Source organism: Tympanuchus pallidicinctus, unplaced genomic scaffold (genome assembly GCF_026119805.1).
Source record: "Tympanuchus pallidicinctus isolate F22 unplaced genomic scaffold, pur_lepc_1.0 scaffold5, whole genome shotgun sequence".
NCBI lineage: Eukaryota > Metazoa > Chordata > Aves > Galliformes > Phasianidae > Tympanuchus > Tympanuchus pallidicinctus.
The window spans coordinates 57,191,708-57,216,092 of NW_026294769.1; the positions used below are offsets into that span (position 1 = coordinate 57,191,708).

General features: G+C 37.4%; 1 protein-coding gene across 7 annotated transcripts in view; it reads left to right on the forward strand.

Annotated features, from left to right (window-relative positions):
* RIMS2 (regulating synaptic membrane exocytosis 2) overlaps positions 1–24,385 on the forward strand; it is a 433,643-nt gene that overhangs the window by 383,149 nt on the left and 26,109 nt on the right. For 5 of the 7 annotated variants that reach the window (XM_052704736.1, XM_052704737.1, XM_052704738.1 and 2 more), the window contains one exon: positions 3,074–3,315. In XM_052704736.1, the coding sequence (XP_052560696.1) occupies positions 3,074–3,315 (242 nt within the window). The remainder of the gene's footprint in view (positions 1–3,073; positions 3,316–24,385) is intronic. The other 2 variants (XM_052704734.1, XM_052704735.1) reach the window with 1 other exon arrangement.

A 24,385-nucleotide genomic window follows, 5' to 3' on the forward strand; every position in this document is an offset into this window, starting at 1 on the left:
GTCTTTTTCATTTCCCCTCTTTCCTTTATACTCTTATATGTTCTAATCCACTTCAAATTTTCTAGTGTGTGTCAATGTGTACTAAGAAGAAGAGGAGTTAAAAAAGGATACAAGAATACACATTCAGGCTCTCACTGTGTTCTGATCTTTTTTATTAGCTGTCCTGTCAAAATCACTCTCAGCTCTGTTTTGTGCCTGTATATCTGTTGAACTGAACTCTCATTCATATTTTTCTTCATAACTTCCTTAGGAAGCACACCCATTATTTTTGGACTAGATTACAAAGACAATTCTATAAACTAGCTGTTGTGTTTTCCTCTGTGTTGTGGCTTAACTCGAGGCATTTTTGCCTTCATGTAAATGCAGCTGTCAATTAAAGACCAAAAAGCTTTCTGGGAAACTCTCAAATATCTTAAATAATGGCATCCTCGTTCCAAATGTGACGCTTCATCTCATTTCCCCTTGAATCAGTGCAAAGAGATGCAATGATCCCTTTGCTTTTGAAGCTACCGCATTAATTCCATAGTTAAGTTTTTACAGGGGAGACCTTATCGTCCTCTGTAACTACCTGAAAATACATGCTGGCAAGGAGGGAGTTGGCCTCTTCTAGGTAATAGGGATATCATGAGAGAGAGTGGCCTCAAGTTGTACCAATGTATGTTCAGTTGGATATTAGGAAAAACTTCTTCCCTGAAAGTGTGCTCAGGCACTGGAATGGGCTCCCATGGAGGAGGTGGAGTCACTGTCCCTGGAGGACAAGAAATATGTAGACGTGCTACTAAGGAACATGGTTTAGTGGGGAAATATTGGTGGTAAGTGGATAGCTGGAATGGATGATCTTAAAGGTCTTTTCCACCCTTGGTGATTCTGTGATTCTATAAATCGATTATAGGAGCTAAATAAGCAATATAAATGTATATTTTTAAAATAGCTTTAGATTGTCATAGGTAAGAGGAAGACTGTGTCTGCATCTGGAAAAATCCACTCCAAAGCCATTTGCTGAGAGGTGAAGTTCCAGGAATAGCCTAAGTATGTTTTTGAAAATGCATTTGGAAAGCAAAAATAATCTTTCTTAGCATTTATATAGTGGTGTTTTTACACACATACATACACGCAAAGAGAACAATTTCCCATTTTCCAAAAATATTCCATTGTTTTTTTCTCTACAGATTCCTAGCACCATATCTACTATAAACTTATTAGTGAGATGCAATGAACAAAGTGCTAAGTTCTGTGCAAGAACTTCATTGAAATAGAAATATTCTACATATATATTATCAGTCCCACATTTGCTTAAGAGTTTCCTGGTCTGGATGTTTGTCAGGGCAAGATTTGGATATGTAGTGCTTTCATCACTGCAGATCGTTTCCATGCAAAAGAAATCATCTTGTCCCTTAACCTGGAGCACTCAGAGGACAGGTCCCTCTGGAGTGTGCTCTGGCATGCTGCAGGAAGTAATTCAGATGCAAGCTGCTTATAGCCTGTAGGAACAGTCTGTGATTAAGAACAAAATGTGTTTTATCATAAAATTCCATTTTATAGGTAAATATGATCTGAGTCACATAGTGTCCGAGTGTTTTATAACATATGCATATAATACATGCATTTGCTGCCAGGAAGGGAATAAAAAAATTGAAATTGGTTCATCACTGTGTAATTTTATCAAAATCATAGCATAATTGAACCAAACTCAATTACTGAAAAATCCAAGAAATGTCTGGATGTTTAGAAATGGAAGCTAAGACTTCAGACTTTCATTTAGTTTGTTCATGAATCAAGTATGTGCTTCCCTGAGGAATACAGGTTTGTGTGTTTGTATGTGAGGCAGAACACTTAGGGGGTCTACAGAACATAAATTTCCCAGGCAACATTAGGGGGTCTTTGTCTGGGTCAAGACACACTTCAGCCTTCTGTCTGGGAGACTAAAAACTCTTTTTCAGTGTGTACCTTTTGAGCTGCAGCGTCCCCACTGGTGAATTTCTGTGCAGCGCTTGTTCAAATAGAGAAATAAAATGTTTCAGTAATGTGAGATCAGATAACCTGAGAACTTACCATTAAATAATTATTTTGCTGTAAGAGCTAAAAGTTGGGACATCAGTAAAGAAATGGAACCACTTCAGGTTTTTGACTGTTTGTGTTTTTATTCTTTAATTATTTGGTGATAAAGACACTACTGGAGGGACAGCAAATGCCCAACATCACAATGCTGCTATCTCATCTCAACAGGCAAAAGTACAGGCACATAACAACTTACCACTGCCACAGATAAAGCTGAACAAACTTACAAAAGAGATCTGTAAGGAATGGAGTCATCAATTAGAAGAGCATTATTTTGAAGCAGGCTTATTTTCACCCAGCCTTTTTTTTTTAAACCTTTTTTTCAGGTCAAGTGATGCTGAAGGAAAACCGTAAGAATAATTCAGGAGAGCCAGGCAGTGGCTTTTCTGTAGCTTACCGATGGGTCTTGAAGACCCTTTGCTCAACTGTGGACAACACTTCTGATTCTAGCTAGTGACTATTTACCATTATAGAAAATTATAACTCTAGTTGAAGTATGAACTATAAATGACAGTTCCTGTATTTTATTTTCCTTGTGTCTCTTGCTGTGTTCAGGTAATCCCTACTCAAGCCATTTTCAGAAGCTTCTTAGCTGATAAACTAGATGATCAAGTATTCATGATCTAATTTATTAAATGTGGAGAGCAATGCTCTGAATGTATGAATATATTTCTATTCCTGCATACTTTCTAAAAAATGAACAGTGGTATACTGATAAATTAATTCTTTGATATGCTTGTGCTGGTAATGTGTTTTAAGAAAACCAGTAAGTAAGAATGTGTTATCTAAAGCAAAATTTTGATCAGTCACAGTGTTTGATCAATTTCATCTTCTGATCAAACAGGAACGTAGCATTAAAGCCGCTTTTTACCTCTAAAAACCAGCCCCTACCTGTGTGAATTAGCTGCTGTTACCCTCCAGTCTCCCAAAACTTTCCTTCTGAAACCTGTCCTTTTCTGTCTTCCCCTTTTTACTCTTCTGTGTCTGCGCTGTTTATCCATCCACTGGCTGATAGTGTCTTTACATCCAAAATGCAAAGCAGACAGATGGGCGCCTCAGGAAAGAACATGACTAAGAGCACCAGCATCGGTGGGGACATGTACACGCTGGAGAAGAACGACGGTAGCCAGTCGGACACAGCAGTGGGCACCGTTGGAGGAGGCAGCAAGAAGAGACGCTCCAGCATTGGCGCCAAGATGGTGGCCATCGTGGGTCTCTCGAGGAAAAGCCGTAGCACATCGCAACTCAGCCAAACTGGTAGGAACTGGATCTTTTTTTCCCCTCTGGAGTCATCACTTAAATGTGCATAATATGCATTTATTGTGGTTTATTCATTTGGCTGTCCTGTTGAAGTTGCCTGATCAACAGTATTCTAGTGAAAGAAGAAAATGCTCAAGCATTTCTTTTTAACTGGACATTCACTAAACTTGGTTTTTAGCAAAAATCCTTTCCAGGTTGGACTGAGGCTTGTATTTCCTGCTTGCTGGACCCTACTTAACAATTCCTTTGCTTCCCAGGAGCCAACTTGAGATGCTGTTCTTACATTTGTGGGAACTCTGAATGGGAGTTTGTGCATGGTCGCTGAAATGCAGTTGCAAAATTCCTTCTCTTTTGTAACATATAGAGCCTGTTTATTTCAGCACGTTCTTTTCTCACATTTGAACATGCACCCTTATTTTGAAACAAAACAATTTCCATGAACCAAATGTTTTGTTGTATTTTAGTGCAGCAGTAGAGTTGTTCTATTAATTTTTAATATCTTTTTTTTCATCCTACAGGCATATTCACTATCGGTAAATATTTTCCTCATTTTTGTTTACGTCAGTTAAAATTCAATACTGAAATATTTTATCTAAGAAAAGTGGGGAGTTTTTTCTGTCTGATAGCTAAAGAAATATACAATTATACAATTTTTTAATTTCTCCTATTCCAGGGAAAATCCATATAATGCACTCTGAAAAGCTCTCATTGACAATTAAGGAATCTGTATAGGACAAGTGTATTTTATATGGAAAATTATTACTTATATTTGAATACATATTCATATTGTATATACATATATATAAATGCAGTTAAGCATGTTAAATGTGTGCACATACATATATTTATATATTTCAAGTTATATACATGACTTTTATTATATGTTCAGTATCTAAGCAACATTATTGTCATATGGTTCAGTCTGAGTTCACAAATAGCATTCAGCCATGTGCAGTCCCATCAGGAGGTGTCTGTTCTAAGCACTCTATCAATATTTATAAGAGATTTTTTAGTTCTTTGCAAAGTTTGCATTTATTGTGAAACCAAAGTTATAAGAGTTTCAAAATGCAAGTACATGGAGCAAATTGATGTCTTGCAGTGTCATAAATTGTGGCACGTTTTGTAAGTAAATTTTTGTTCATGGAAACAGCAGAACTTAAGAGGGGATTCAGGAAGTAAGAGCTTGGAAGAGAGACAATAGTACAGAAAAGAGAAAAGTACAGAAAGAGAGCAGAGAAAGCTTGCATCTTACTGAATGTGGAAAGGGTCAGGAAGGAATAAGAAGCAGAGGGTTAAGAATACAGACATGGAATGCTCTGAAAATCATGTAGACACTGATGAATCCATGGTAGGCAAGTCTTTGCAGCAGTCTTCTGCTTTAACAACTCATTTGGAGGTTACTGAAATGACAGTTTCATATATGTATGCTGTTTTCTCTTAGCTCAAATGAATGGGAACATTGAAGTAATCTTTACACAGATCTGTTAAATATCATGTGGATAGTACATCAGTATATAACTGTATTAATGTACGTGGATATCAGCTCATACTTATTGCTCTACATAACTAGTTCTGATCTGTTTTTATCATTTACTCTAAAAGATACTAAATGAAAGCTCTCAGCTCTCTGTGTGTTGTTCAAATACAAATCTCAGCACTAAAGAGAATCAGTAGCACTATGTAGCTGCTTAGATTTGATTTACATACCATGCTGATTTAATTTTTTGGGGTAGTACTTTTAATCTGAAGTTTCTCTGTTTTATCTGATCAATTACCCAACATCTGGTAGATACTCAAGCTAGGGAAAAACTGTGAAATGTAACTCTTTCAAAACTTCTCAAGGTCTCTTGACCCATTGAGTTTAAGAGGATATTCTGAAAAACTTGTGACTACTAAGCTGTATGTCTCCTGCAGCAGAAACCCCAAAGCCCACATGGTTCTGGCTGGCAGTCCTTCTCCCTCAGCTGCTCCCTGAGAGATACCTGCACTCAGGCCTGCGCTTGGCCCAGCAGGGCTCTACAGCCAGAGCAGCTCCTGCTGCTCCTTCTAAAAAGGCCCCTTGTGTGCAGGCTGGGTATAGGCTGCTTTGTACAGCTGTTACTGCACACATGTTCCTGGGGTGCACCCAGGCTGTCTCTGTCCTGGGACCTGGAGGGGCCTGTCTGGTGGCCATGGGGCTGCACCTCACAGGACAGGAACGTGCATCATTGAAATGGTTGGGTCATACGAGCATGTTGGTGATACAGTCAGTAAGCTGGTGGCTACATGTTGGGAGAACCTCTAACACTGTGTCTGCAGTGAGACAAGGCAGTGGTCTGTTGGGTAGGTGAGGGGCAGGTCATATCAAGAAGTTTTTGTCCTGCATGTCTTCAGCATCCATCAAGAAATTTTAAGGAGAATATTGGACGTGTTAGACAAGAATGCCGGAGGTTTAAAGCTTGCAATTACTGCATGTAATGAATTCATAAATATTGCCTAATTTATCTCATCCTGTTCCTGTTTTGTCATGGTAAGTGCCTGAACAAGGAATCGTGTTGGCAGAGGCACTAATACAAGGCCTGGTATTGAAATACAGAATGTGCTGTAAACTTTCTATGAGTAAATTTTCTAGAATTGCAAGGCAGGGGATACTCCACTTGCAAGGCATTGTTACTGTATACAAACTGGTCAAATTATAAAGGATACTTGGGTAGCTTATGAAGATATTGTACTATTTGATTAGTCAGCTATGTGTCTCCTTACTTAGCACATCAATATCGTGAGATAAATATACAGAAAGTTGTGATCATATCACAGTAACTTTTATTATATTTTTTTTTTCTCATATTAAAGTCAGTAAGTGCCTTGTAGCATCCCTGAAATTTCTTTCTAGTGTCTTGTTAGGCACACTTGTGTTTCAATCGTTTTCTTCATTCATATTTTATAACTAAATCTATGCCAGAAATTTTTGAAAATGGGTCATTGTAGCTGGTGTCATACATGTGAATCAGGCATACAATGAATGCCTTAAAAAAATCAATTTTTACTGTCATTTCAATTCAATGTTATTGCTGTTGTATGGCATAGTACAGTATATCGACACATGAAATATGTACAACCAAAAGTATTTTTTATTCTCGTCTGTATTTCTAGTGCATCCCAGTAGGAACTCTTTGGTTTTTTGAATAAAGGGTGTGTTGATTTGTTGTTATTGGTGGGATGAAAAGGAGTAGCAGTATTAATAATTATATAATTTATTATCCGTCAAAAGCATTTTGATTTCATTCAGTTATGGTTGGTGTCTATTTTATGTTGGAAGACATCTAAGGAGCATGTAGAATACATTTGAAATATGACAAAAACTTGAATAAGCAGTAGAAGCAATGCTGTATTCTCCTCAGAGATACAATAATGCAGCCTTAAAATGCCTAGAAAATTGATAATCAATTAACTCTACTGAACAATTTCATCAAAGGTTATTTATAAGAGTAAAATAATAATTTAGGAAGTTGGGCTGACCTGTTTTCATTGACACAGCCACTAAGAACTGATCTTTTTTGTTGATCTTGCTAAGAGAATCCAAGTATTCAGTACATACGGGTGAAATGTTCTCAAGTCCATTACATGAAAAGATCTTAAATGGTGCCCTATGAATCACTCTCCTTAAGGAAAAAGAAATAATAGAAAAAACTGCTGGCATTAACACCACAGAAATACAGAAAAAAATGACAAGACTAATTTTCTGCTTTCCATTTTTGTTTAAGGAAGCATTGCAATTCATTTATTTGTTTGTTTGTTTATAATTTCATATTAGCTTTCCTCCGTGTTAAAATTTGTAGCAGTAGCAATGCTATTTGTTCTTTTCTATTATTTGACTTAATAAAAAAATTAGGTGTGAGAATAACTAGTATATCTTGTAACTTACTTCAGCGCAAGTAAAAAACAAAGCCTGTAAATCTCTGTAATTTATTTATCCTTGAAATTACGTTAATGGTTGTCTGACACAAAGGTAATTGTACTTAAGTTTTACTTAAGATGAGACTTAGTAAAATACAGGATATTGTAGAATAGATTTGGCAAGGTTAATCAGACTTGACTATTGTTCTGATTTCAGTATGTTTTCACTGCTACAAAAAATCACTGAAGGAATAATCCCTACACTTGATTCAAGATAGCATTCCTAGAAGGCTTGCAAGTTAGGAGGAGTTTATGTTATGACCTTTAGGTTTTAATTCCACAGGCATTTCTCCTGGTAGAAAATCTGGCTTCTTTTAGGTAAATAAAAGACAAAATGCGGATCCCAACTAGCATCTCAGTGGTGTTTGCTCAGCTGCTCATATCTAAAATTCAGTACTTTTCCTGCTAGACAGCCCCAAGAGAACTGATGACCAGGCTTGCATACAGGTGCAAACCTGTAGTCTGCCATTCAATTTAGATCATGAGTGAAATCTTTGTCCTCTTCTGACTATCCTGTCTTGCTTCTAACTCAAATGTACCCTCTCTGCCAGCCAGATAGGCGGATACCTTATTTAGCTGACATTAATCTCCTGACAAATGTTTTGCCTTCTTTAATTAGCTAAGTCCCACTGTGCTTATATGCTGACTCTACCTAAAAGCCTAAGCAGTTCATGTTTTCAAAAGATTTTTTAGCTGCTAGACCACACTGTGACCTATACGTATGAAAACATTTCCTGTGTGCACATTCAGTCACATGTACAGAGTCCTGTACATTCTCAGCATTTGAGAATGCCATGACATAGTTAGGTATCTGACTGCAATAGCTGACCTCTATTAAGATATGTGATAAAAGAGAATGCACGTAATGTCATGACTTGATATGTACTAGTGCAGTAATGCCTGCAGAGAGGTGTGACCATATGTTTTGAATGGGATTTTATTTTCTGCGTGTGTCTTAAAATTATGGATTCTGTGTAGTTTATAGAGTGTTGAAACTAAGGACTGAAGTGCTGCGTTAATATGTAGGATGTCTTAGGTCTGTTGTGAACCAGCCATATAGCCCATAAACTCATTTCCTCAATTACTGGTATGACTGAAAGCAATCTGTTGGGAACATTGGTCTTTTCACATTTCTCAGTTCAAAGTTTGAATTTTTATAAAGACAGTTTTCTACCACACGTGGTACATGTTTCCTATTAAAAAGAGTATGATTATTAACTTCCAACAGTGGAGACTGAAGGAGAAACTTCATCAATTGCCTTTCATTGTCTAAAATGAGGAAAATAGGGTGAGCAAACAACTTTCCAAACTAGAATTGGGTTGGTTTTCATAGCACATATCATTGTTTTCTATCTCTATAATTAGCTGATGTGGCCAAAACTGCAGCTGAAATGATTATGTATTATTTTTAATTTTTTAATTTTTATTTTTTGTTTTTTTTTTTTTTAAAAGAAATCACGTAATTCAGGTGATTTGAATCAAGTCTTTTGTGTGGTATTTTATTTTCTCTCCTATTCAAGAAGCAGATTAGCACTGTTAACAAATAGCATTAATATGTAGTATCATACGTGTAACAATATTCCTGATGTATAATCTGATTTAATTTCAAAATAAGCTCATATTACTTTGATAGAAATGTAGGATTAGTAGTTGACAAAGAGATTAAGGCCAATTTGTTCTACTGATTAGTTGAGACTCATGACCTGAGTCTTTACCAAGGAGAAAGTGCCATTATAATGAACGCATTAGCATGAACATTAATCAGCTTTTACTAAATAAACTCTGGAGAGTATGCTGACAAATAAATAGACGCCCATGAGCTTTCCAATTGACTGTGGTAGAAGTAAAATAAATTCCATGGTTGTACACATTTGCATGATAAAAAACGACTTATATTTCTAAAAATAATTTTCTGTGTTGCCAACCCTTTCCTTAAAAAGGCCACTTACTTATATTACCACTTGGTCTCATTAACAAGAGGAAAAAGCAGCAAGCTCTAAGTGAGATCAGAACATTTAGCTTGACCTTCTACAAGATTTTCACACCTTTCATAATTAGAGGTAAAAATAGAGAGAGAAATGTAGGGTGTTCTTTCTTGGTAAGAATACTGCTAAGTTGTCTGTTCTTATTCGGAGCAGAATTCTCATAAGATTCCAGCTCAAAAAAATACATATCTCGTTAGGAAAAAAAAAAAAAAAAAAGTTTAAAGCTGTTTTATTTCTGCATTCACAGTAAACAAAATTTGTTCTTTCTGTTGTTGCATAAGCAAAACAGAATTTTTTTATGCTTCCTCTTGAATTAATTTAATCTGGAAAGCATTTCTATTTTATGCTATAGGAGAGATATTCAACAGAATAATTTAAGCTGTCCATAAATTTTTGTTTGAGGAATACTTTTGTAACTTCATAATCCTTTAGTTAACCTGCATGTATGAATTTTTTGTCTGATACTCTGTGTAAAAGGGCTCTGCACTCATAGAAACTAGAAAAGAAGAACTTCATAGGCAATTTTGTGCTTCTCTGTGGGCAATTATTCACTTCTCAGCCAGCCTGAAATGTCCAAGATACTCACTCACTTGTAGTTCCATGTATCTTTATGGTTTATATTTTAGAGAATAAGTTATTTCCAGTTAAATTAAAATTTCTAGAATTGCCAATTTCTTTACATAGCCACCTCAATGACTATATGCTTATACTGTTCTAGAATGATAATACTCAACCACATGTTGCTCCATGAAGCACCTTCATTAAACAGCACTGTGCCCTGGAGGCTGATTTATTGAGATCAGGAAGAACAAAGAGGGCTTTCATACCTTGCTCTAGGACAGGTCTCAGAACCAGGATTCTAGCACCAAAAATAAATACAACATTTATATTTATAGGTGCATTACTGCTGCATCTTTTTAGATTTAATATTTCATAGTAATATAGGATTTTATTCGGTGTACTTGAATGCAAGGAAATATTAAAGGTCCTGTAGCAAGTCATAGCTCGATATTGAATTTATGTGTCTAACAATGCTCAGGCAATGAGCAATAACATTAGTACTCCTTTGATAATGCAAATTTATTTCTAAGGATAGAAGACATTTCCTAAAATAATTACCTTCACATCAAAAAAATCACAAAACTGTCCCTGGAGGTAAAGCTGGTATTACAGTCATGCTTTCCAGACTAATTCTGAACAGTTCTCTGGCTTCAACTGATATCATAGAATCACAGAATCACGGGGTTGGAAACTACCTACAAGATCATCTAGTCCAACCGTCTTCTCATTACCCCATGATCAGTAACAGACCCCCACCAGGATGTCACCCCTACAGGCCCTACCCCTGATCCTTACCCATAGACACTCAACTCTGTCATTCCCAACCCCAAACTCTTCAACATCAAAACAGTCTTTAATACAAAGGGCCACACCACTACCCTTCTTTCCTCACCTACCCGTTCTGAAGACCTTGTAGCCATCCATCACAGCACTCCAATCATAGGAGTGGTCCCACCAAGTTGGTAATAGCAGCAAGATCATAATTAGCCTGACTCACAATCGCTTACAACTCTTCCTGCTTGTTGCTCAAGCTGTGTGCACTGGTATGTAACTTATGTGGATGCTGCAGTATTTTAAAAGTTTAGTTTTACTGCAGTCTCAAATTGCCCATTTCTGCAGGCTGTCATATGCTCTACGATAAGTAAAAACTCAAACCTGTGCTCTCCATAGAGGTAGAAGTTCTAATACTTTTCAAGCATTGGAAAACATACATTTCTCATGGGAAATTAGTCAGATATTGAGAATACAGTTGTGTGGACTGGATTCCTTGTGATGATTTCGCTTGCCATGAACTGGTATATGCTTCTTAGGCATCTCCATTTTGATTGGCTTTTTCTGCCATGAACGAAGTGTAATACTGCATACAAAACTTGTATGTGCCACTAACAGAAAACTTGTATCAGATAAATTGTATTAGCAAGAGAGTAATTTAAAATTAACTAAAAGCACCACTGTTATTTACCAGCAACCATTGGATAAGGGTGCTGAGCCATCTAATTACCCTAACCTCTGGCCTACAGACATGGGTCTCTTGTCAGTGCTTTATTTGGTCTTTTTTGGGTGCTGGCAAACAAAAAAAATTGTTTGCAAAGTGTGGGTCAGGCCTGTGTCAGATGGTGTGTGCCAAGTAGTCTCCAAGAAGGCAGGAGGTACATCAGTCTACAGTAGCAGGAGTTGGGTTCTGTACATCCTCCATCATGGGAACACCCTCTTGCTTGCAACACAGAACTTTCTGCTTCTCTAGAGATGTTACAAAGGAAAGCAGTGGCCAGCACTATATTTCTTCAGCACAATCCATTAACTGAAGTATGTAAATCTTAGCAGATTTGTCCCTGAGGCAGAATATGCAGAACTTGCATTTTCTGAATGCTGCTGTGTAGGCTCAGTCCCTGCTGTCTTCATGTTGGCAAGAGTCAGTCAATTCTCAACATGCATAGAATCAAAATTAAAGGGAAAATTAAAATAGAAAGCTGATTTATTGGAAATCTATGCATGCTGAGGTTCTGGGCAGAATTTTCACATTTATTTCTTTGGAATGAGTTGCCAAATTTTAAATATTTTATACACTGGAACCCCAATTTAACCATTTTTTAATTCATATCTGAACTTCGCGGTCTGTACAGAGAAGTGTGACAATGACCAGGAATGATAAAAGAAGGAACAGCACTGAGAAGAAAATTATTTTTTCTGTCTTTCTGGGTGCATCCTGCTTTTTAACTGTCTTACTCGACAACACCAGGTAAAAGGAGTTCTTTTTCTTTTTGATGAAATTGAAGTAAAACATAAACCACATCCTTATACCTACCAGTTACCGAATGTTTTGACAGTAAGTAATGAGAGTTCTGAAGTCATCACAGGTGCATCTAAATTTAGTGCAAACTTGAGAATCCACTTCAAGAAGGACGGTGCTGAACTGTATTTTTTTTTTTTTTGCTACATGTTTATATTAGGATACAATTGAGGAATTTCTAAAAGATTTTTCTTTAATGTCAATAGGGATTCTAGTAGTGCATTTTGATTACTGCTTTAAAAAGTGATGGAATTTTCTCTAATCCTGATAAAGTTCAAATTCAGTTAAAACAGTTTCTTCTTGAGGGTACGTATGCTAAGTATTCTAGGAAATGAAAAATCATTATTGAGCACATGGCACAGGAGGAATAGAACATGCAAGTTGTTCTCAAACAGTTCTCTTTGGAATATGTTTAGGAAAAGCTGAATGGTTTCTTAAAAAATAAAAGGCAAAAATATTCTGTTCCTTGTCAACTAAGATTGACAGAAGAACTGTCAATTGAAGAACTAAGATAATTTTCTATTTCAGATTTTTCTTATGTATTAAAATACACTGTACTTAACGTTTGGGTTACTTGGTTCAGTTTACGATCTCTGTATACTGTGAATTACAAGACCAAAACTTAAGCTCTCATCCTACAGACTCAAAATTCATTTTTTGTATGGATAAATTTAATGTGGAGGAAGAAAAAGATTTAGGCAGAGTTTTTAAGATTACCCTGTTTTAAAAATGTTCTAATTTTCTTTATGAGGTTGAATAGTGGTTACAAATGTTGGAAATAAATGAGTGCATGCGCTTGCTATTAAGCTCCTGACACAGAAACAATCCTGTTTTTTGCCTCAGACCTCTTTGTTTGCTAGGACCTCTAAAAGATGTGATCTGGAGGAACCCTTCAGCCATCTTGCTGCAGAATACCTTCTTTCAGCAGTTACTAAACTTTTAGTTTAACATCTTTACCTTGTCAAAGTCACATTTTCAAGTGTGAGGGGATAGGAATACCAGAAAGTGTAGAAAATCACTTGCAATTAAATGGGTAAAATACGTAGTATTCCAGAGAGTTAGATTTTGCCAGGTAACAGGAACGATTATCTGAGCTGTTCTATCAGTTACTCAGCAGCTGAGGACTTTGCTGCTGTAGGAGTTACCTCTAAAGGCAGCTCTTCTCAGCTAGCTCACAAGCTGGACTCATCGTAATCAATTAATGTACTGAAAGAAGCCAGGTGCCAACAGCAGCTCCACATTAGAGGTCAAGCAGCGTGAAAATGAACACATCAGTCAATTCAGCAGCTTCCTGATGGAAATGTCTGTAAGAGCTCAGCAGAAGTCATTTGCTTGTATGCCTTTTACTCTTCCATTTAAGCAACTGCTTCCAAGCAGCTTGTTGGCAGATTATAGGAATTGTTGAACAGAACCCCACTGGGAAGAGGATTCTTTGTAATTTTGAAATGAGTTTTCTCAGATGGCTCAAGTTGGTGCCTGGCTTTTGCCACCATGCTTGTCTCTCAGTGGGGAGATGAATTTAAACATGTGCCAGTTCTGTCCATGTAGCATATTCTCAGCTTTCCTGGACTGAGAAAGAAACGTGCTGTCATTTGATTTTACCTCAGTGCCAACCTGTACTTATGTGGGGTTCAGAGATATGCAGTATATATGGAAAGGAATCTGCAAGTTTCCCACTGGTGACACCTCTTAAGTCTTACAATCACTTAAATGTACAAAAAAAGATCATCTCTGGTCCTGAGCAGGATCTGGTGGATGGCCACATGGCTAACATATCTTAGGCTTTCTTCAGAGCAGAATCTCCTCATCCTTAAAATCTGTTGGACTCCTCTCATGCCCACACTGTTTTCTGAGCAGCACACTTCTGGAGAAAGGTCAGCTAGCTGGGTCAAATCACTGACAGGCAGCTGGCTAAGAAGTAATCAGGGTGGTTACGGGTAAGTGTCCTGCCCCTTTAGCCTTCACTACTATAAATGTAGCTTAAGAAAATTGGATTCATGCAGTCATCCCTTTATGAATGGGTCTATAGGGGATTTATTAGCCTGTGCATACCCTCCATAACACCTTGTAGTTTTATACGCCTCAGATAATTTCATCTACATTTGAATGAACCAACCACAGAGATAATTAAATCAGGAGGATAAGGCAGATGGCAGAGGAACGTGCTTGTAATACTTCCATGTAAATTGTACTGCAGCCTCTACCTCCATGTTAGTTACTCTAAGCTTTATATTTTTGTATTCCATAATTACTTTTCTTTCCTTTTATATAGAGATGTAGTCAGGACACAACCAACTGAAATCACAGTCAGTGATCACACAGGTAAAACGTTTGAAAATCCTTGAACTGAGTTTCCATTAGCTCTTTGGCTTGCCTCCAAAAATTCTGATCTCATTCAAAAATACTTTTTAGGGAATTCCTTATCCAGTTTGGGTTAATTGTCATTCTTCCCTGTAAGAGAATTAACCGCATTTTCCAGTTCCACCTTTAGCCCACTTCTTCCTGTCTTTTCTTCACCTGTCACTTTGAGCCGTGGCACATCTGTCCAGTTTCTAAAGAGAAGTGAATACATTTCATTGCTTTTTTGTCTTCAGCAAAGAGAGAGTTTAGATCTCACTGAAAGTAAGTAGACCTGACATGAAAGCAGATGAGAAAGCAAACATTAATATAGTTAATTCCTGGCAATGTTCATTCTAGGAAAAGGACTTAAGAATTAAAAATATTAAGAAGAACGTGTTCTATCAATTCTCATGAAAACTGAGACCTATAAGCACTGACCTTAGTACAGTATGAAAGGAAGGTACTAATAGCATTGAATGTTATCAATATCAAAGGAAGTTACCAGGGTTTACGTTACTGGTTAAAACGTACGGCTCCAGGATGAAGGTATCCACATCTGTGGCTGGTAGCAGACAGCCTGCTGAGAAGATCTGCATCAAAGATGAACCACAGAGTGAAAGCAGAAGTGATCGGTGAGGATGAACTACAGCAGGAGGCAGCAAGGCAGGCTTTAATGTGACTGAAGGAGTCAAGAGGTGAAGGAAGTGGAGTATGGAGAAATTCAACAATTACACCAGTGAAAGAAGTAAGGAGAGGACTCGATGTCACTATGTATCTGGCTGTTGGTAAGGTGTGGGAATTGGAAAGGAGGGAATCGGGGAGAACAGCAGCTGGGGAATAATATAGTTAGGGAGGAGAGCTTTTGTGAGTGAGAACTGTGTAGGACTGCTTAGAGTGGCTATGAAAATCTTGATATAGCAGAGAATGTGAGGAGCTCCAATAGAAATGCCTTTTTGTCTGGTAAGCTTTCTTCTCACCTTCCTTCTAATCGATTTTTTGTTACTGTTTGAGCTTACACTCTATGCACTAACAAATAATTAGCTTTGAGCTAATTATTTATTGTTAGTGCATTACCTGTTGTTTTGTGTTGGTTCTTTTTGTTTTTTAAATATAAAAAAGCTATAGTGGTGTTGTTTCTAAAAAATACCAATAAATGAGGGCAGAAATTGAAAAGCACTGCTTTGTTTGGACAGGAAATCAGTTTCACAGACCCACCGTCAATACAATAAACAGCAACTACGAAAAGGTAGCTTTGTTAAAAATTCTACTTATTTGGAATCAAAAGTTTGGAATCAGATTTTTATCTGTCTAGATAAAATCTGCCTTTTGAGGTGCCTTTCTGCCATTTAATTTTGTACTGAAAATCATGGAGGGAAAACAGGCAACTCTTTCAAACAGATTTAGCAGCCTCAAAGAAAGCAAGCCAGATGTAAATATGTGTACAAATTTGAGGTATACACATTTCTGATACATATATATCTGTATATAATATACAGGTATACATATTACATTTGTATATATATTTTTATTTTTCTCTTAAATTGTTCTGCAGGTAACAGTGGTGTTGGAAACTGCACCTCTCTTCTCAATGGTGCAATGATTTCACCTCTTTTACTCAGCATACTACAATTGCCTAAGCAGCTCTCTTATCTCTTTCACACTTCTCCTGCTAACTGGGACACGCATTGTGTGAGTGGTGATTGGCACAGTCCAGCCTAAAGTCGGGCTTCTGAGTTTTGAAGCTCTTTGCAGCCGTTTATTTGTATTAGGCTCGTAGGAAACTAATGTCTTTAAGGTGTCTAAAGATATTGGAACTGCAGTTGTTTAATAGGTTCACAAGTTAGCAAGGAGAAAAAATATTCACATGGGATAGTTTTTTATTATACGGCACAACCATAGAAGAGCCTTTTCCTTGGGGGATGTATAGAAATTGCATTTTCTGCTTTTGTAACCAGCTGCAGTACTCTGTCAGGTCGCAGCACTGGGGATTGTTGTGCTCTCAGTGCCTCCGGGCTGGATAATGAATATTGATAGTGTGTTTAAGCTCTGACATGAAGCTTTTCTCGTCTTCGCTTCTCAGCCTAGACTAAGCACAGTGTTGCCAGCTGGATATGCGAAGTGGCTTGGTTGTGAAGTTTGTTGTGGTGTCTTTTGGGGTTTATCTTGTGAATCAAGCAAGCTCCCAGTTAAACTGAAAGCTACATCTCACCAAGTGAAGCTAGAAGAATTACTTCCTACCAATTAATGGCATCTTGAATATAATTTAAAAAAATTCATGGAACATACAGAACTAAACCTGGATTAACAGATTTCTCTGTTTCTAATTTCTGCAATTCTGGTGAAATCTGATTTCTATATATCTCCTCCCCTCCAACCTTGCTTGTCCCTTCTGAACGCTTGTAGCCATCAATAGCCACATTCCAGTCACTGGAATCACCCCACCAGGTTTCAGTCGTGGCAACTATGCTGTGGATTTCCACTAGCATGGTGGCTTCCGAGTCCTCGTGTCTGTTTCCCAAGCTGCCATTTTGTTGGTGTAGAGGAACTTCAGCTGATCATCTGGTCTGATCACTTTCTTAGAGGATAGCTCCTTAATTCCTTTGAAGTATTTGCCTCTAGTCTTCCTGTAACCTTCATCATCATGAGACAGAGCAGTTTGAGGGCCCCTCATAGCACTTGTCCCTCTTACTTAGCTGTGCTGTCCTGTGCTCACTATCATTCCCTTCCCCCTTCAAATCTAGTTTAAACTGTACAGACAGTTCCTGGGCCAGAATTCTTTTCCCTCTATGGTGGACTCCATCAGCAGCCATCAGACCAGGTGCTGAGTAAACTGTCCCATGGTCGAAAAAGCCAAAGTTCCTGCTGTGGCATCAGCCTCTAAACACAGAGTACTTACTTTCACTGGATAGGATTATGACTTGATAATTGATATTGCTGCTCTCTGGAAAAAAGCAGACAAGTCTTGGCCTGCAGTTAAAACAAACTGCAAACAGCATGGTTGTAAGTTAAACAATATCTTATAATAAGCCCCTTCCCCAGAAATAGACAGGTCCAGTCCTTATGTTCTACCATCTGCACACATTTCTTTCCTGCAGCCCTGGGTATGCTAGTTTTTCCTGTATGTTGGCAGACCCTCATGTACTCAGCAGTTAAAATAATCTTCCTTAATTGCTTCCCTGATCACCTTTCTCTCATTTTTTATCATTGCCAGTGCCCTGAACTCGTGCAACCTTCAGGATTGTTTTTCCTTTGCTTAGCTTTGTTTCTTTCTGACAAAGCTAGGTGTACAGATAATATTTAGGTTGAATAAAAATCAGGAAATTATGTTTTTTTACTGTTGGGGTAGACAGAAGCAAGGAATGTGTTATCAGTATCTATTTAGAGAGCACTTATCAGTCAATTCCTTTGCTTCATTACAAAATACAGTCTTGCACACTGTCAATCTTGTTAGATGGTCTCTCTTTTACAATTGTAGGCCTTCAGACTCAGGTTGTAGCAAACAACTGCCATGCATTGACTTTTTGCCAATGAATATGTATATCTGCATAGCCTATTTGGTATTGCAGTACCAAAAAATAACGTTTTACTTTCACATTAGCAATTAGCAGGAGGTATGTGGATATCTTTATGAATGTTACTGCATTTTACTTCATCTGGTCATAGTAAATGCTCAGAATTAACAAGTTCTGTTGCAAGTAATTACATAATATGGTTTTAATAATTTAGAGAAGGACTACTGTGTTTCCTTTTATCTTGTGAAGGCAAACAATACTGTATTTATTCACAAAAGTGGTGATTTGCAGTAATAAAAATACAGTATATGCATACTTACAAAACATTGTATCATCAAGAAGAAGGCAAAAGCAGAGTGGAGCCATCTCACAATACAAGTATTTGTGCCAGTGAAGGCCATGTGTTCTTTTAAAACATTTTAATATAATAAAAAACTGTTAGCATAGAGGAACGATTACAATATTACTTGCATTTGTACTGAAAATAAATTGCCAGTAGAGACAGACATTTGAGAACCGTAAAAGGAACGGGAATGCAGCTTCATTCCATTCTCAAATTCATCATTTAAAGGTTCTGAGCATGAACATTGTCTTCTGATTTTGCAGAGGTATTTAATGCAATGTTAAATAATAAATGTGTAGTCTTGGGAGTGCAGCTTTTTTAAAGAAAAGGTCACCAGAAGTATCTCAGTCACGAGGAACACAAAGCACAGATGTGTTCCTTGCTACTTACCTCCAAAACTCTTTAAGAAACCTGTTAACCTGATCTTCATATCACCATTTACCCAGATTCGTCATATTCAGCACAGATACATAACATTCATATTATTTTGCATCGGCATCATTATTTCCTAGTACAATTAATCTGCTTTTAACTGCTACCTCCCACCACCTTTCTGACTGTTCTGCAGTCAGACCCAAGAATCTCATTAGCTGATCTTCTCAAACAGGATTGTTGCAAATAATTAGATGCTGTGGCTAACTCAGTCTCCATGACTCTTGTAGACGTACAGTGAAACAGGGCAGTTGTTACAAAGGGTCTAATGGCACTTAATGAGTGACTGGAAAAAGTATCAGTAAATACTACGTCTGTTCAAGCTTGGTGGATTCAAAAGTCCCAAAGGAAGGGACTAGCCTCACCATCCTAAGAGACCCCTTCCAGCCACATGTTGCTGCCCAGAAGACTGTCTCTCCCTATCCTTGGTCAAAGTGCTAAGTCAGATTTTGGATTTAAATTGCAGTAGCTGAACCTAAACTCAAGAAGGGAAAGTTTAGATCGGATTCTTTACAGAGAGAATGGTGAGGTGCTGGAAGAGGCTGCCCAGAGAGGTTGTGGATGCCCCGTCTCTGGAGGTGTTTAAGACCAGGTTAAATGGGTCCCTGGGCAGCCTGGTCTAGCACTGGATCTGGAGGTCGGTAGCCCTGCCTATAGCAAGGGGGGTTGGAACTTGATGATTGGCTTGGAATCCCTTCCAACCCAAGCCATTCTATGATTCTGTGCCCTGAAATAAATCGAGGCTAAATTTTCTGTGTAGAAATAGTTGCATTTTAAATACTGTTAATCTGGTATTATTTGCATACCTCAACAAACAGTATTTCGTACTATGATTCTCAGCAAATTTACTTCCATTTTTTTGGAAATAAATGGTATCTCAATATAGCAATGCTTTTAAAAAATAAACAAGTTGGTTTCTAAATTTCAAACATCCTATATTTAATTTTTACTGAGAGTTTATTGGGATTAAAAAATACAATTTTTTCCTCCTATGTTTTCTTTCTCTTCAAAATCGTAAGAAAGAAGGAAAAGTTCACAGAATAAGTTAGCAGATAGCATATTGTGACTCTGTGGGCTCTCAGTAAAAACTTGAACATTTGAAAGTGAAAGATCTTTCTCTAAAAATATTCTTATGGCTTTGCTGTTCGATAGATTAGGTACAACTGATATTTGGCATTGGAGTAATTGCCAAAAAAGGCCGTTTTCAAGGTAGTCATGACGTAAAACACATAATTCTTAATAATTTGAAAGTGTCTCTTTAAATTGTGTGTTTGGAGGAAAAAAAAACAAAAAACAAAAAACTATCAATGATAGAATGGCCTCTTACAAAGCAAAAAACAGCCTTGAAGTGAAGGTCACTTACAGTATGTAACCCCAGATGCAGTTAACAAGGTTTAGGACAACAGTAAGAAAGCACAAGCCAACAAAAGAAAATAAAAGTCTGAAAGCTCAGAAGAACCTTTGATAAGTATTAATTTGAGACCTGCCAGCCTGTGAGGTGTTGAGCAGAGGTTCCATGTACCCTTTGGTTGCCCTGCAGCTGCTGTAGGGCAGGCCTTGCAGTGCAGCCACATGGCCACTGTGCAGGACTGTCACTCCTCCTGCAGGGTCCTGTTTTTTTAGGTCCTGCTTGGAAGGGACTCAGGGAACTGGGAAAAGCAACAGCTGCCTTACTTGACACTTTAGTCAGCTGACAACTGAGCCCTATTTCCTGTAACTTGAGCTTTGTGTGCTACCTGAGCATTCAGGAGCAGACAGGAATATAACCAAACCCTCCGTGGCCTATGTAATGGAATCATTTTAACAGGAACTGATATATTTCTCTGTTAACAGTTTCACCCAATCCAAAGAAATAAATTAAATCTCTCCCAAACTGAACAGTGGTTCGACAGGTCTCAAGAAACAACCCTCACAGCGTGATCTGCTGCTACTTCCACAGTCTGTCTTCTTTACTTCCTCTTCCTGTGTATCTTAAAGATTCCATCACAAGCAGTATTTCATTTGCTGACTAAAGTTCCTTTCATGACAAATTTGTCATGCTTCAAATCTTTTATTTTCTATAAAAAAGCCCGTCTTTCATACTAAATTCAAAAGGGAAACTACTGCACCTTTTATTAGTCTTCCAGCTGGCCTTTGTTTACCTGCATATCTCAAAAATAGAATCACAGAATCATAGAATTGCTCAGGTTGGAAAAGACCTTAAAGATCATCAAGTCCAACCATGACCTAACCATACTACCCTAATTCTAACAACCCTCTGCTAACTCATGTCCCTGAGCACCACATCCAAATGGTTTTTAAACACATTCATGGTGACTAAACCACCTCCCTGGGGAGCCTATTCCAGTGCTTAACAGCCCTTTCTGTAAAGAAGTTTTTCCTGCTATCCAGACTAAACTTATCCTGGTGCAACTTGAGGCCATTTTCCCTCATCCTGTCACCTGTCACCAGTGAGAAGAGACCAACCCTGCTCTCACTGTAAGCACCTTTCAGGTATTGGGAGAGAGCAGTAAGGTCTCCTCTCAGCTCCTCTTCCGCACACTAAACAGCCCCAGTCCTTTTTTTCCTAGAGTGTTGATTTTGCAAATGGCCATCCAGGAGCATTTATGTCGTCGCTGCAAACTTTCATTGGTGTCACCAACACTCTACAGGCATTAGAGTTTGTGTCTACAAGTTTCTTTACATGACTTGAGCTAGTAATTTTAAAGTTGTCCTTCTGGTTCAGCCTCTGTCATGTTCCTCTTGTAAGGGTAGGGAAGAGGTGACCAGATTTGTGTTTGAGATATACCAAGCACACCCCAGAATGTCAGAAAATGTTTTTTGTTGGTCTTCTACAGCCTCACTGGGGTAGCCCAAACAACATGAAAGGGAGGATTTTTCCCTCCTGGTTGAAATTTGGAAGTGATGCTCAGTGGTTTCTCCAACTCCCATATAAAAAAATTCCTTGCACAATTCACACCCAATTCCAGAGTAAGGTATTTCCTACTTAAACATTTGTGTCTTTGATTCTTATCATTTGTTGCTGTGTGCCCAAGAAGCAGTTGATCTTATTTTGGCATTTATTTACTTATCATATTCATTTAACATTTCAGTTCTATCTGCTGTGTGCTGGCTTCCTCTGATGGATCTCATTCCTTGTTTGACAAAATGTTAGACACTGTTGTTCCTTAATTTTGTCATAAAATTTTACTTATCTTTAAAGATTTTCCTACCTAGGAAATCTGAAGATTCTGTTTTTCTTCATATGGTGTTCCATAGGGAAAATTGTGCTCCTTCTTTGTAATATTCTCCGTTAATTATAAATTAACTTCAGATTGGTCTATTTGACTTATTTCTGTCCTACAAGATGCAATACAAAGCAAGTACAGAGCCTGAGTCAAAATTTGTAAACTAAGAGAGGCACAGGTATCTGAGTTTTGGCACCCACAGCTGATTGCTGCTTTCTCAGACCATTGTCTGAACACAGGTTTTTTCAGTGCTCCAAAACCAAACCAAGATATTTTCATCACTTTTTAAAGATCAGAAATTGTTCAGAAAATGCAAAAGTTTATTTCTCGTGAAGTCATCTGAAATGGAAAGTGTGATTTAATGTTTATCTGCCTCTTGTTTTAATGCCATAGTTAAGCTCTTACGTTGTTTTTCATTTTTTATTTTTCCCAAGCAGGAAATTACAGTTACTAGGAAAAGAATATAACAAAACTGAGCAGAAAGTAAGTGCCATTACTCTGCCTTGTACATCTCTGATGGTACTCAGCTTCAGAAAGGGCACAGAGCCAAAGCAAGTATGGGGAAATGCAACAAGGGTGATGAAAAACATAGATGGAATTTTTTAGCTAAGAAAAAAAATGACTGAAGGAGATGATTGATGGCTGCAGGTGACTACAAAATTATTTATTCAGTTTTCGTAATGCAAGTGACAGAGAACTGCATGCAAATGCCAGGGGAAAAAAAAAAAAAAGAAAAAAGAAAAAAAAGAAAAAAAAAAAAAAAAAAAAAGAAAAAAGAAAAAAAAAAAAGCCAAGAAAAGAAAGTTTTCCTCGCAGCACAAAGTTAAACTGCAGGACCTGTTCTGTGGATTATTGTATGAGCCAAATATACGTATTGGCTCAAAGAGAGAAAAGGCAAAATGAGGCTTGGATTTAGCCATGGCAAGTAGTACAAAAGCCTTTAACTGAGAAAGGAAAGGTTGATGAAATAGCGGGGTTCCTTACTATAAATATTTTTTTGTTTTCTTGTTTTTTTATTTCTCTCTCACGTGCAGTTCTCAGGCATTGGTATTAGCCATGCTGATAGACAGGATATTGAATAATTGGGCCTTTGGTTTGTCTTGTTATGGCTATTTTCATTCTCTGGGTTGTCTATATTTGTCTCTGGTTCCCTGTTTGGTCTGGCACATAAAAACAGGAGGCTGATGGCCATTGGCCCTTGTGGATGTCAAAAATCTGAAGTTTATGTGTGGTTTATTCAGAACAGCATTCAATACTGCGGAGGAGCATTTCTCTTTTCCTTCCTCTGACAGGTTATCCATAAGTTTATTTGGCTTTTTGCAGTAGTGTGAGTAACTCATGTTAATGCTGTTTTTCATTATTCGATTTTAACAGCTTAACACTGTATTAAGATACTTCTCTTTAGTTCTATTTAAGAATAATTACCTCTCTCCTAAGAACAACATTCTAGCCATATTGTTAGCTTAATTATAAAAGATGTTCTAAAAGAAAAAAGGCATAATTCAGCTGATTTCTGTGTTTATTTTATAGACTTCTATGAAACCCCAAATGTAAAGTTAACCTAGAGGAGGTCAGGGAGTGTCCCTCTATTACACAGGTGTAAGCAAAGCCAAGACACGGCCTCGTGACTTTAACAGACACCAGCACCAGCAGTTTAACTGTGCAGTATATGTGCTTTCTGTCACATATTACACTGCAGAGCAGAATAAGATTTAAATGTCAGTTTAAAACATAATTTCTTGTCACATTTGTGTTTAGAGAGCACTTTTCCCTCTTCATGCATGCAGGACTGAAGCCACATATATATTAAGTGACCATGAATCCAAAGATAATCCCCAAACTGACCACAAATATTAAAATTATTAAACATGGAGTGGCTGACTTAGAATAGTGTGTAGAGAAAAATAGGAGATGTTTACTCACCAAACTGTATGAAAAAATTACCTTAAGGCCCACAATTGTAAAATTAAGAAAAGAGTAAGCTATCTTTGACGCACTACATAACAGTCAGATGTAGAAAAGCTGTATTCAAATAACTCATTTGCATTAGTGGGTTTTGTAGAGCTTTCTAAACAAAAATGCTGGTGCAGAATTCTGATGGAAATCTGACATTTGTTAAATCCACAAAAGATTATTTTAGAAAGTAACAATAACCAGTATTCATACAGAAAAAAAAAAAAAAAGGAATTTTAATTAACAAAATGTGTATCTATTTTATTTTGTTTCTGAAACAAAAGGAATGGGGCAGAGGGGGGAGAAATAATCAAAGAATTATTGGCTTGACTTACTGGGTTCTGAGAAGCCAGAGTTCCTGACAGATCTCTAAGTAGGAGGGAGAGTTTCTCATCTCTGTAAAACAGCTTACATACTACTTAGCTGAAGTTTATGGGGACATAGTTTAATGATTTTATTTTTTTAATAAACACTGGTTTCATTGATTC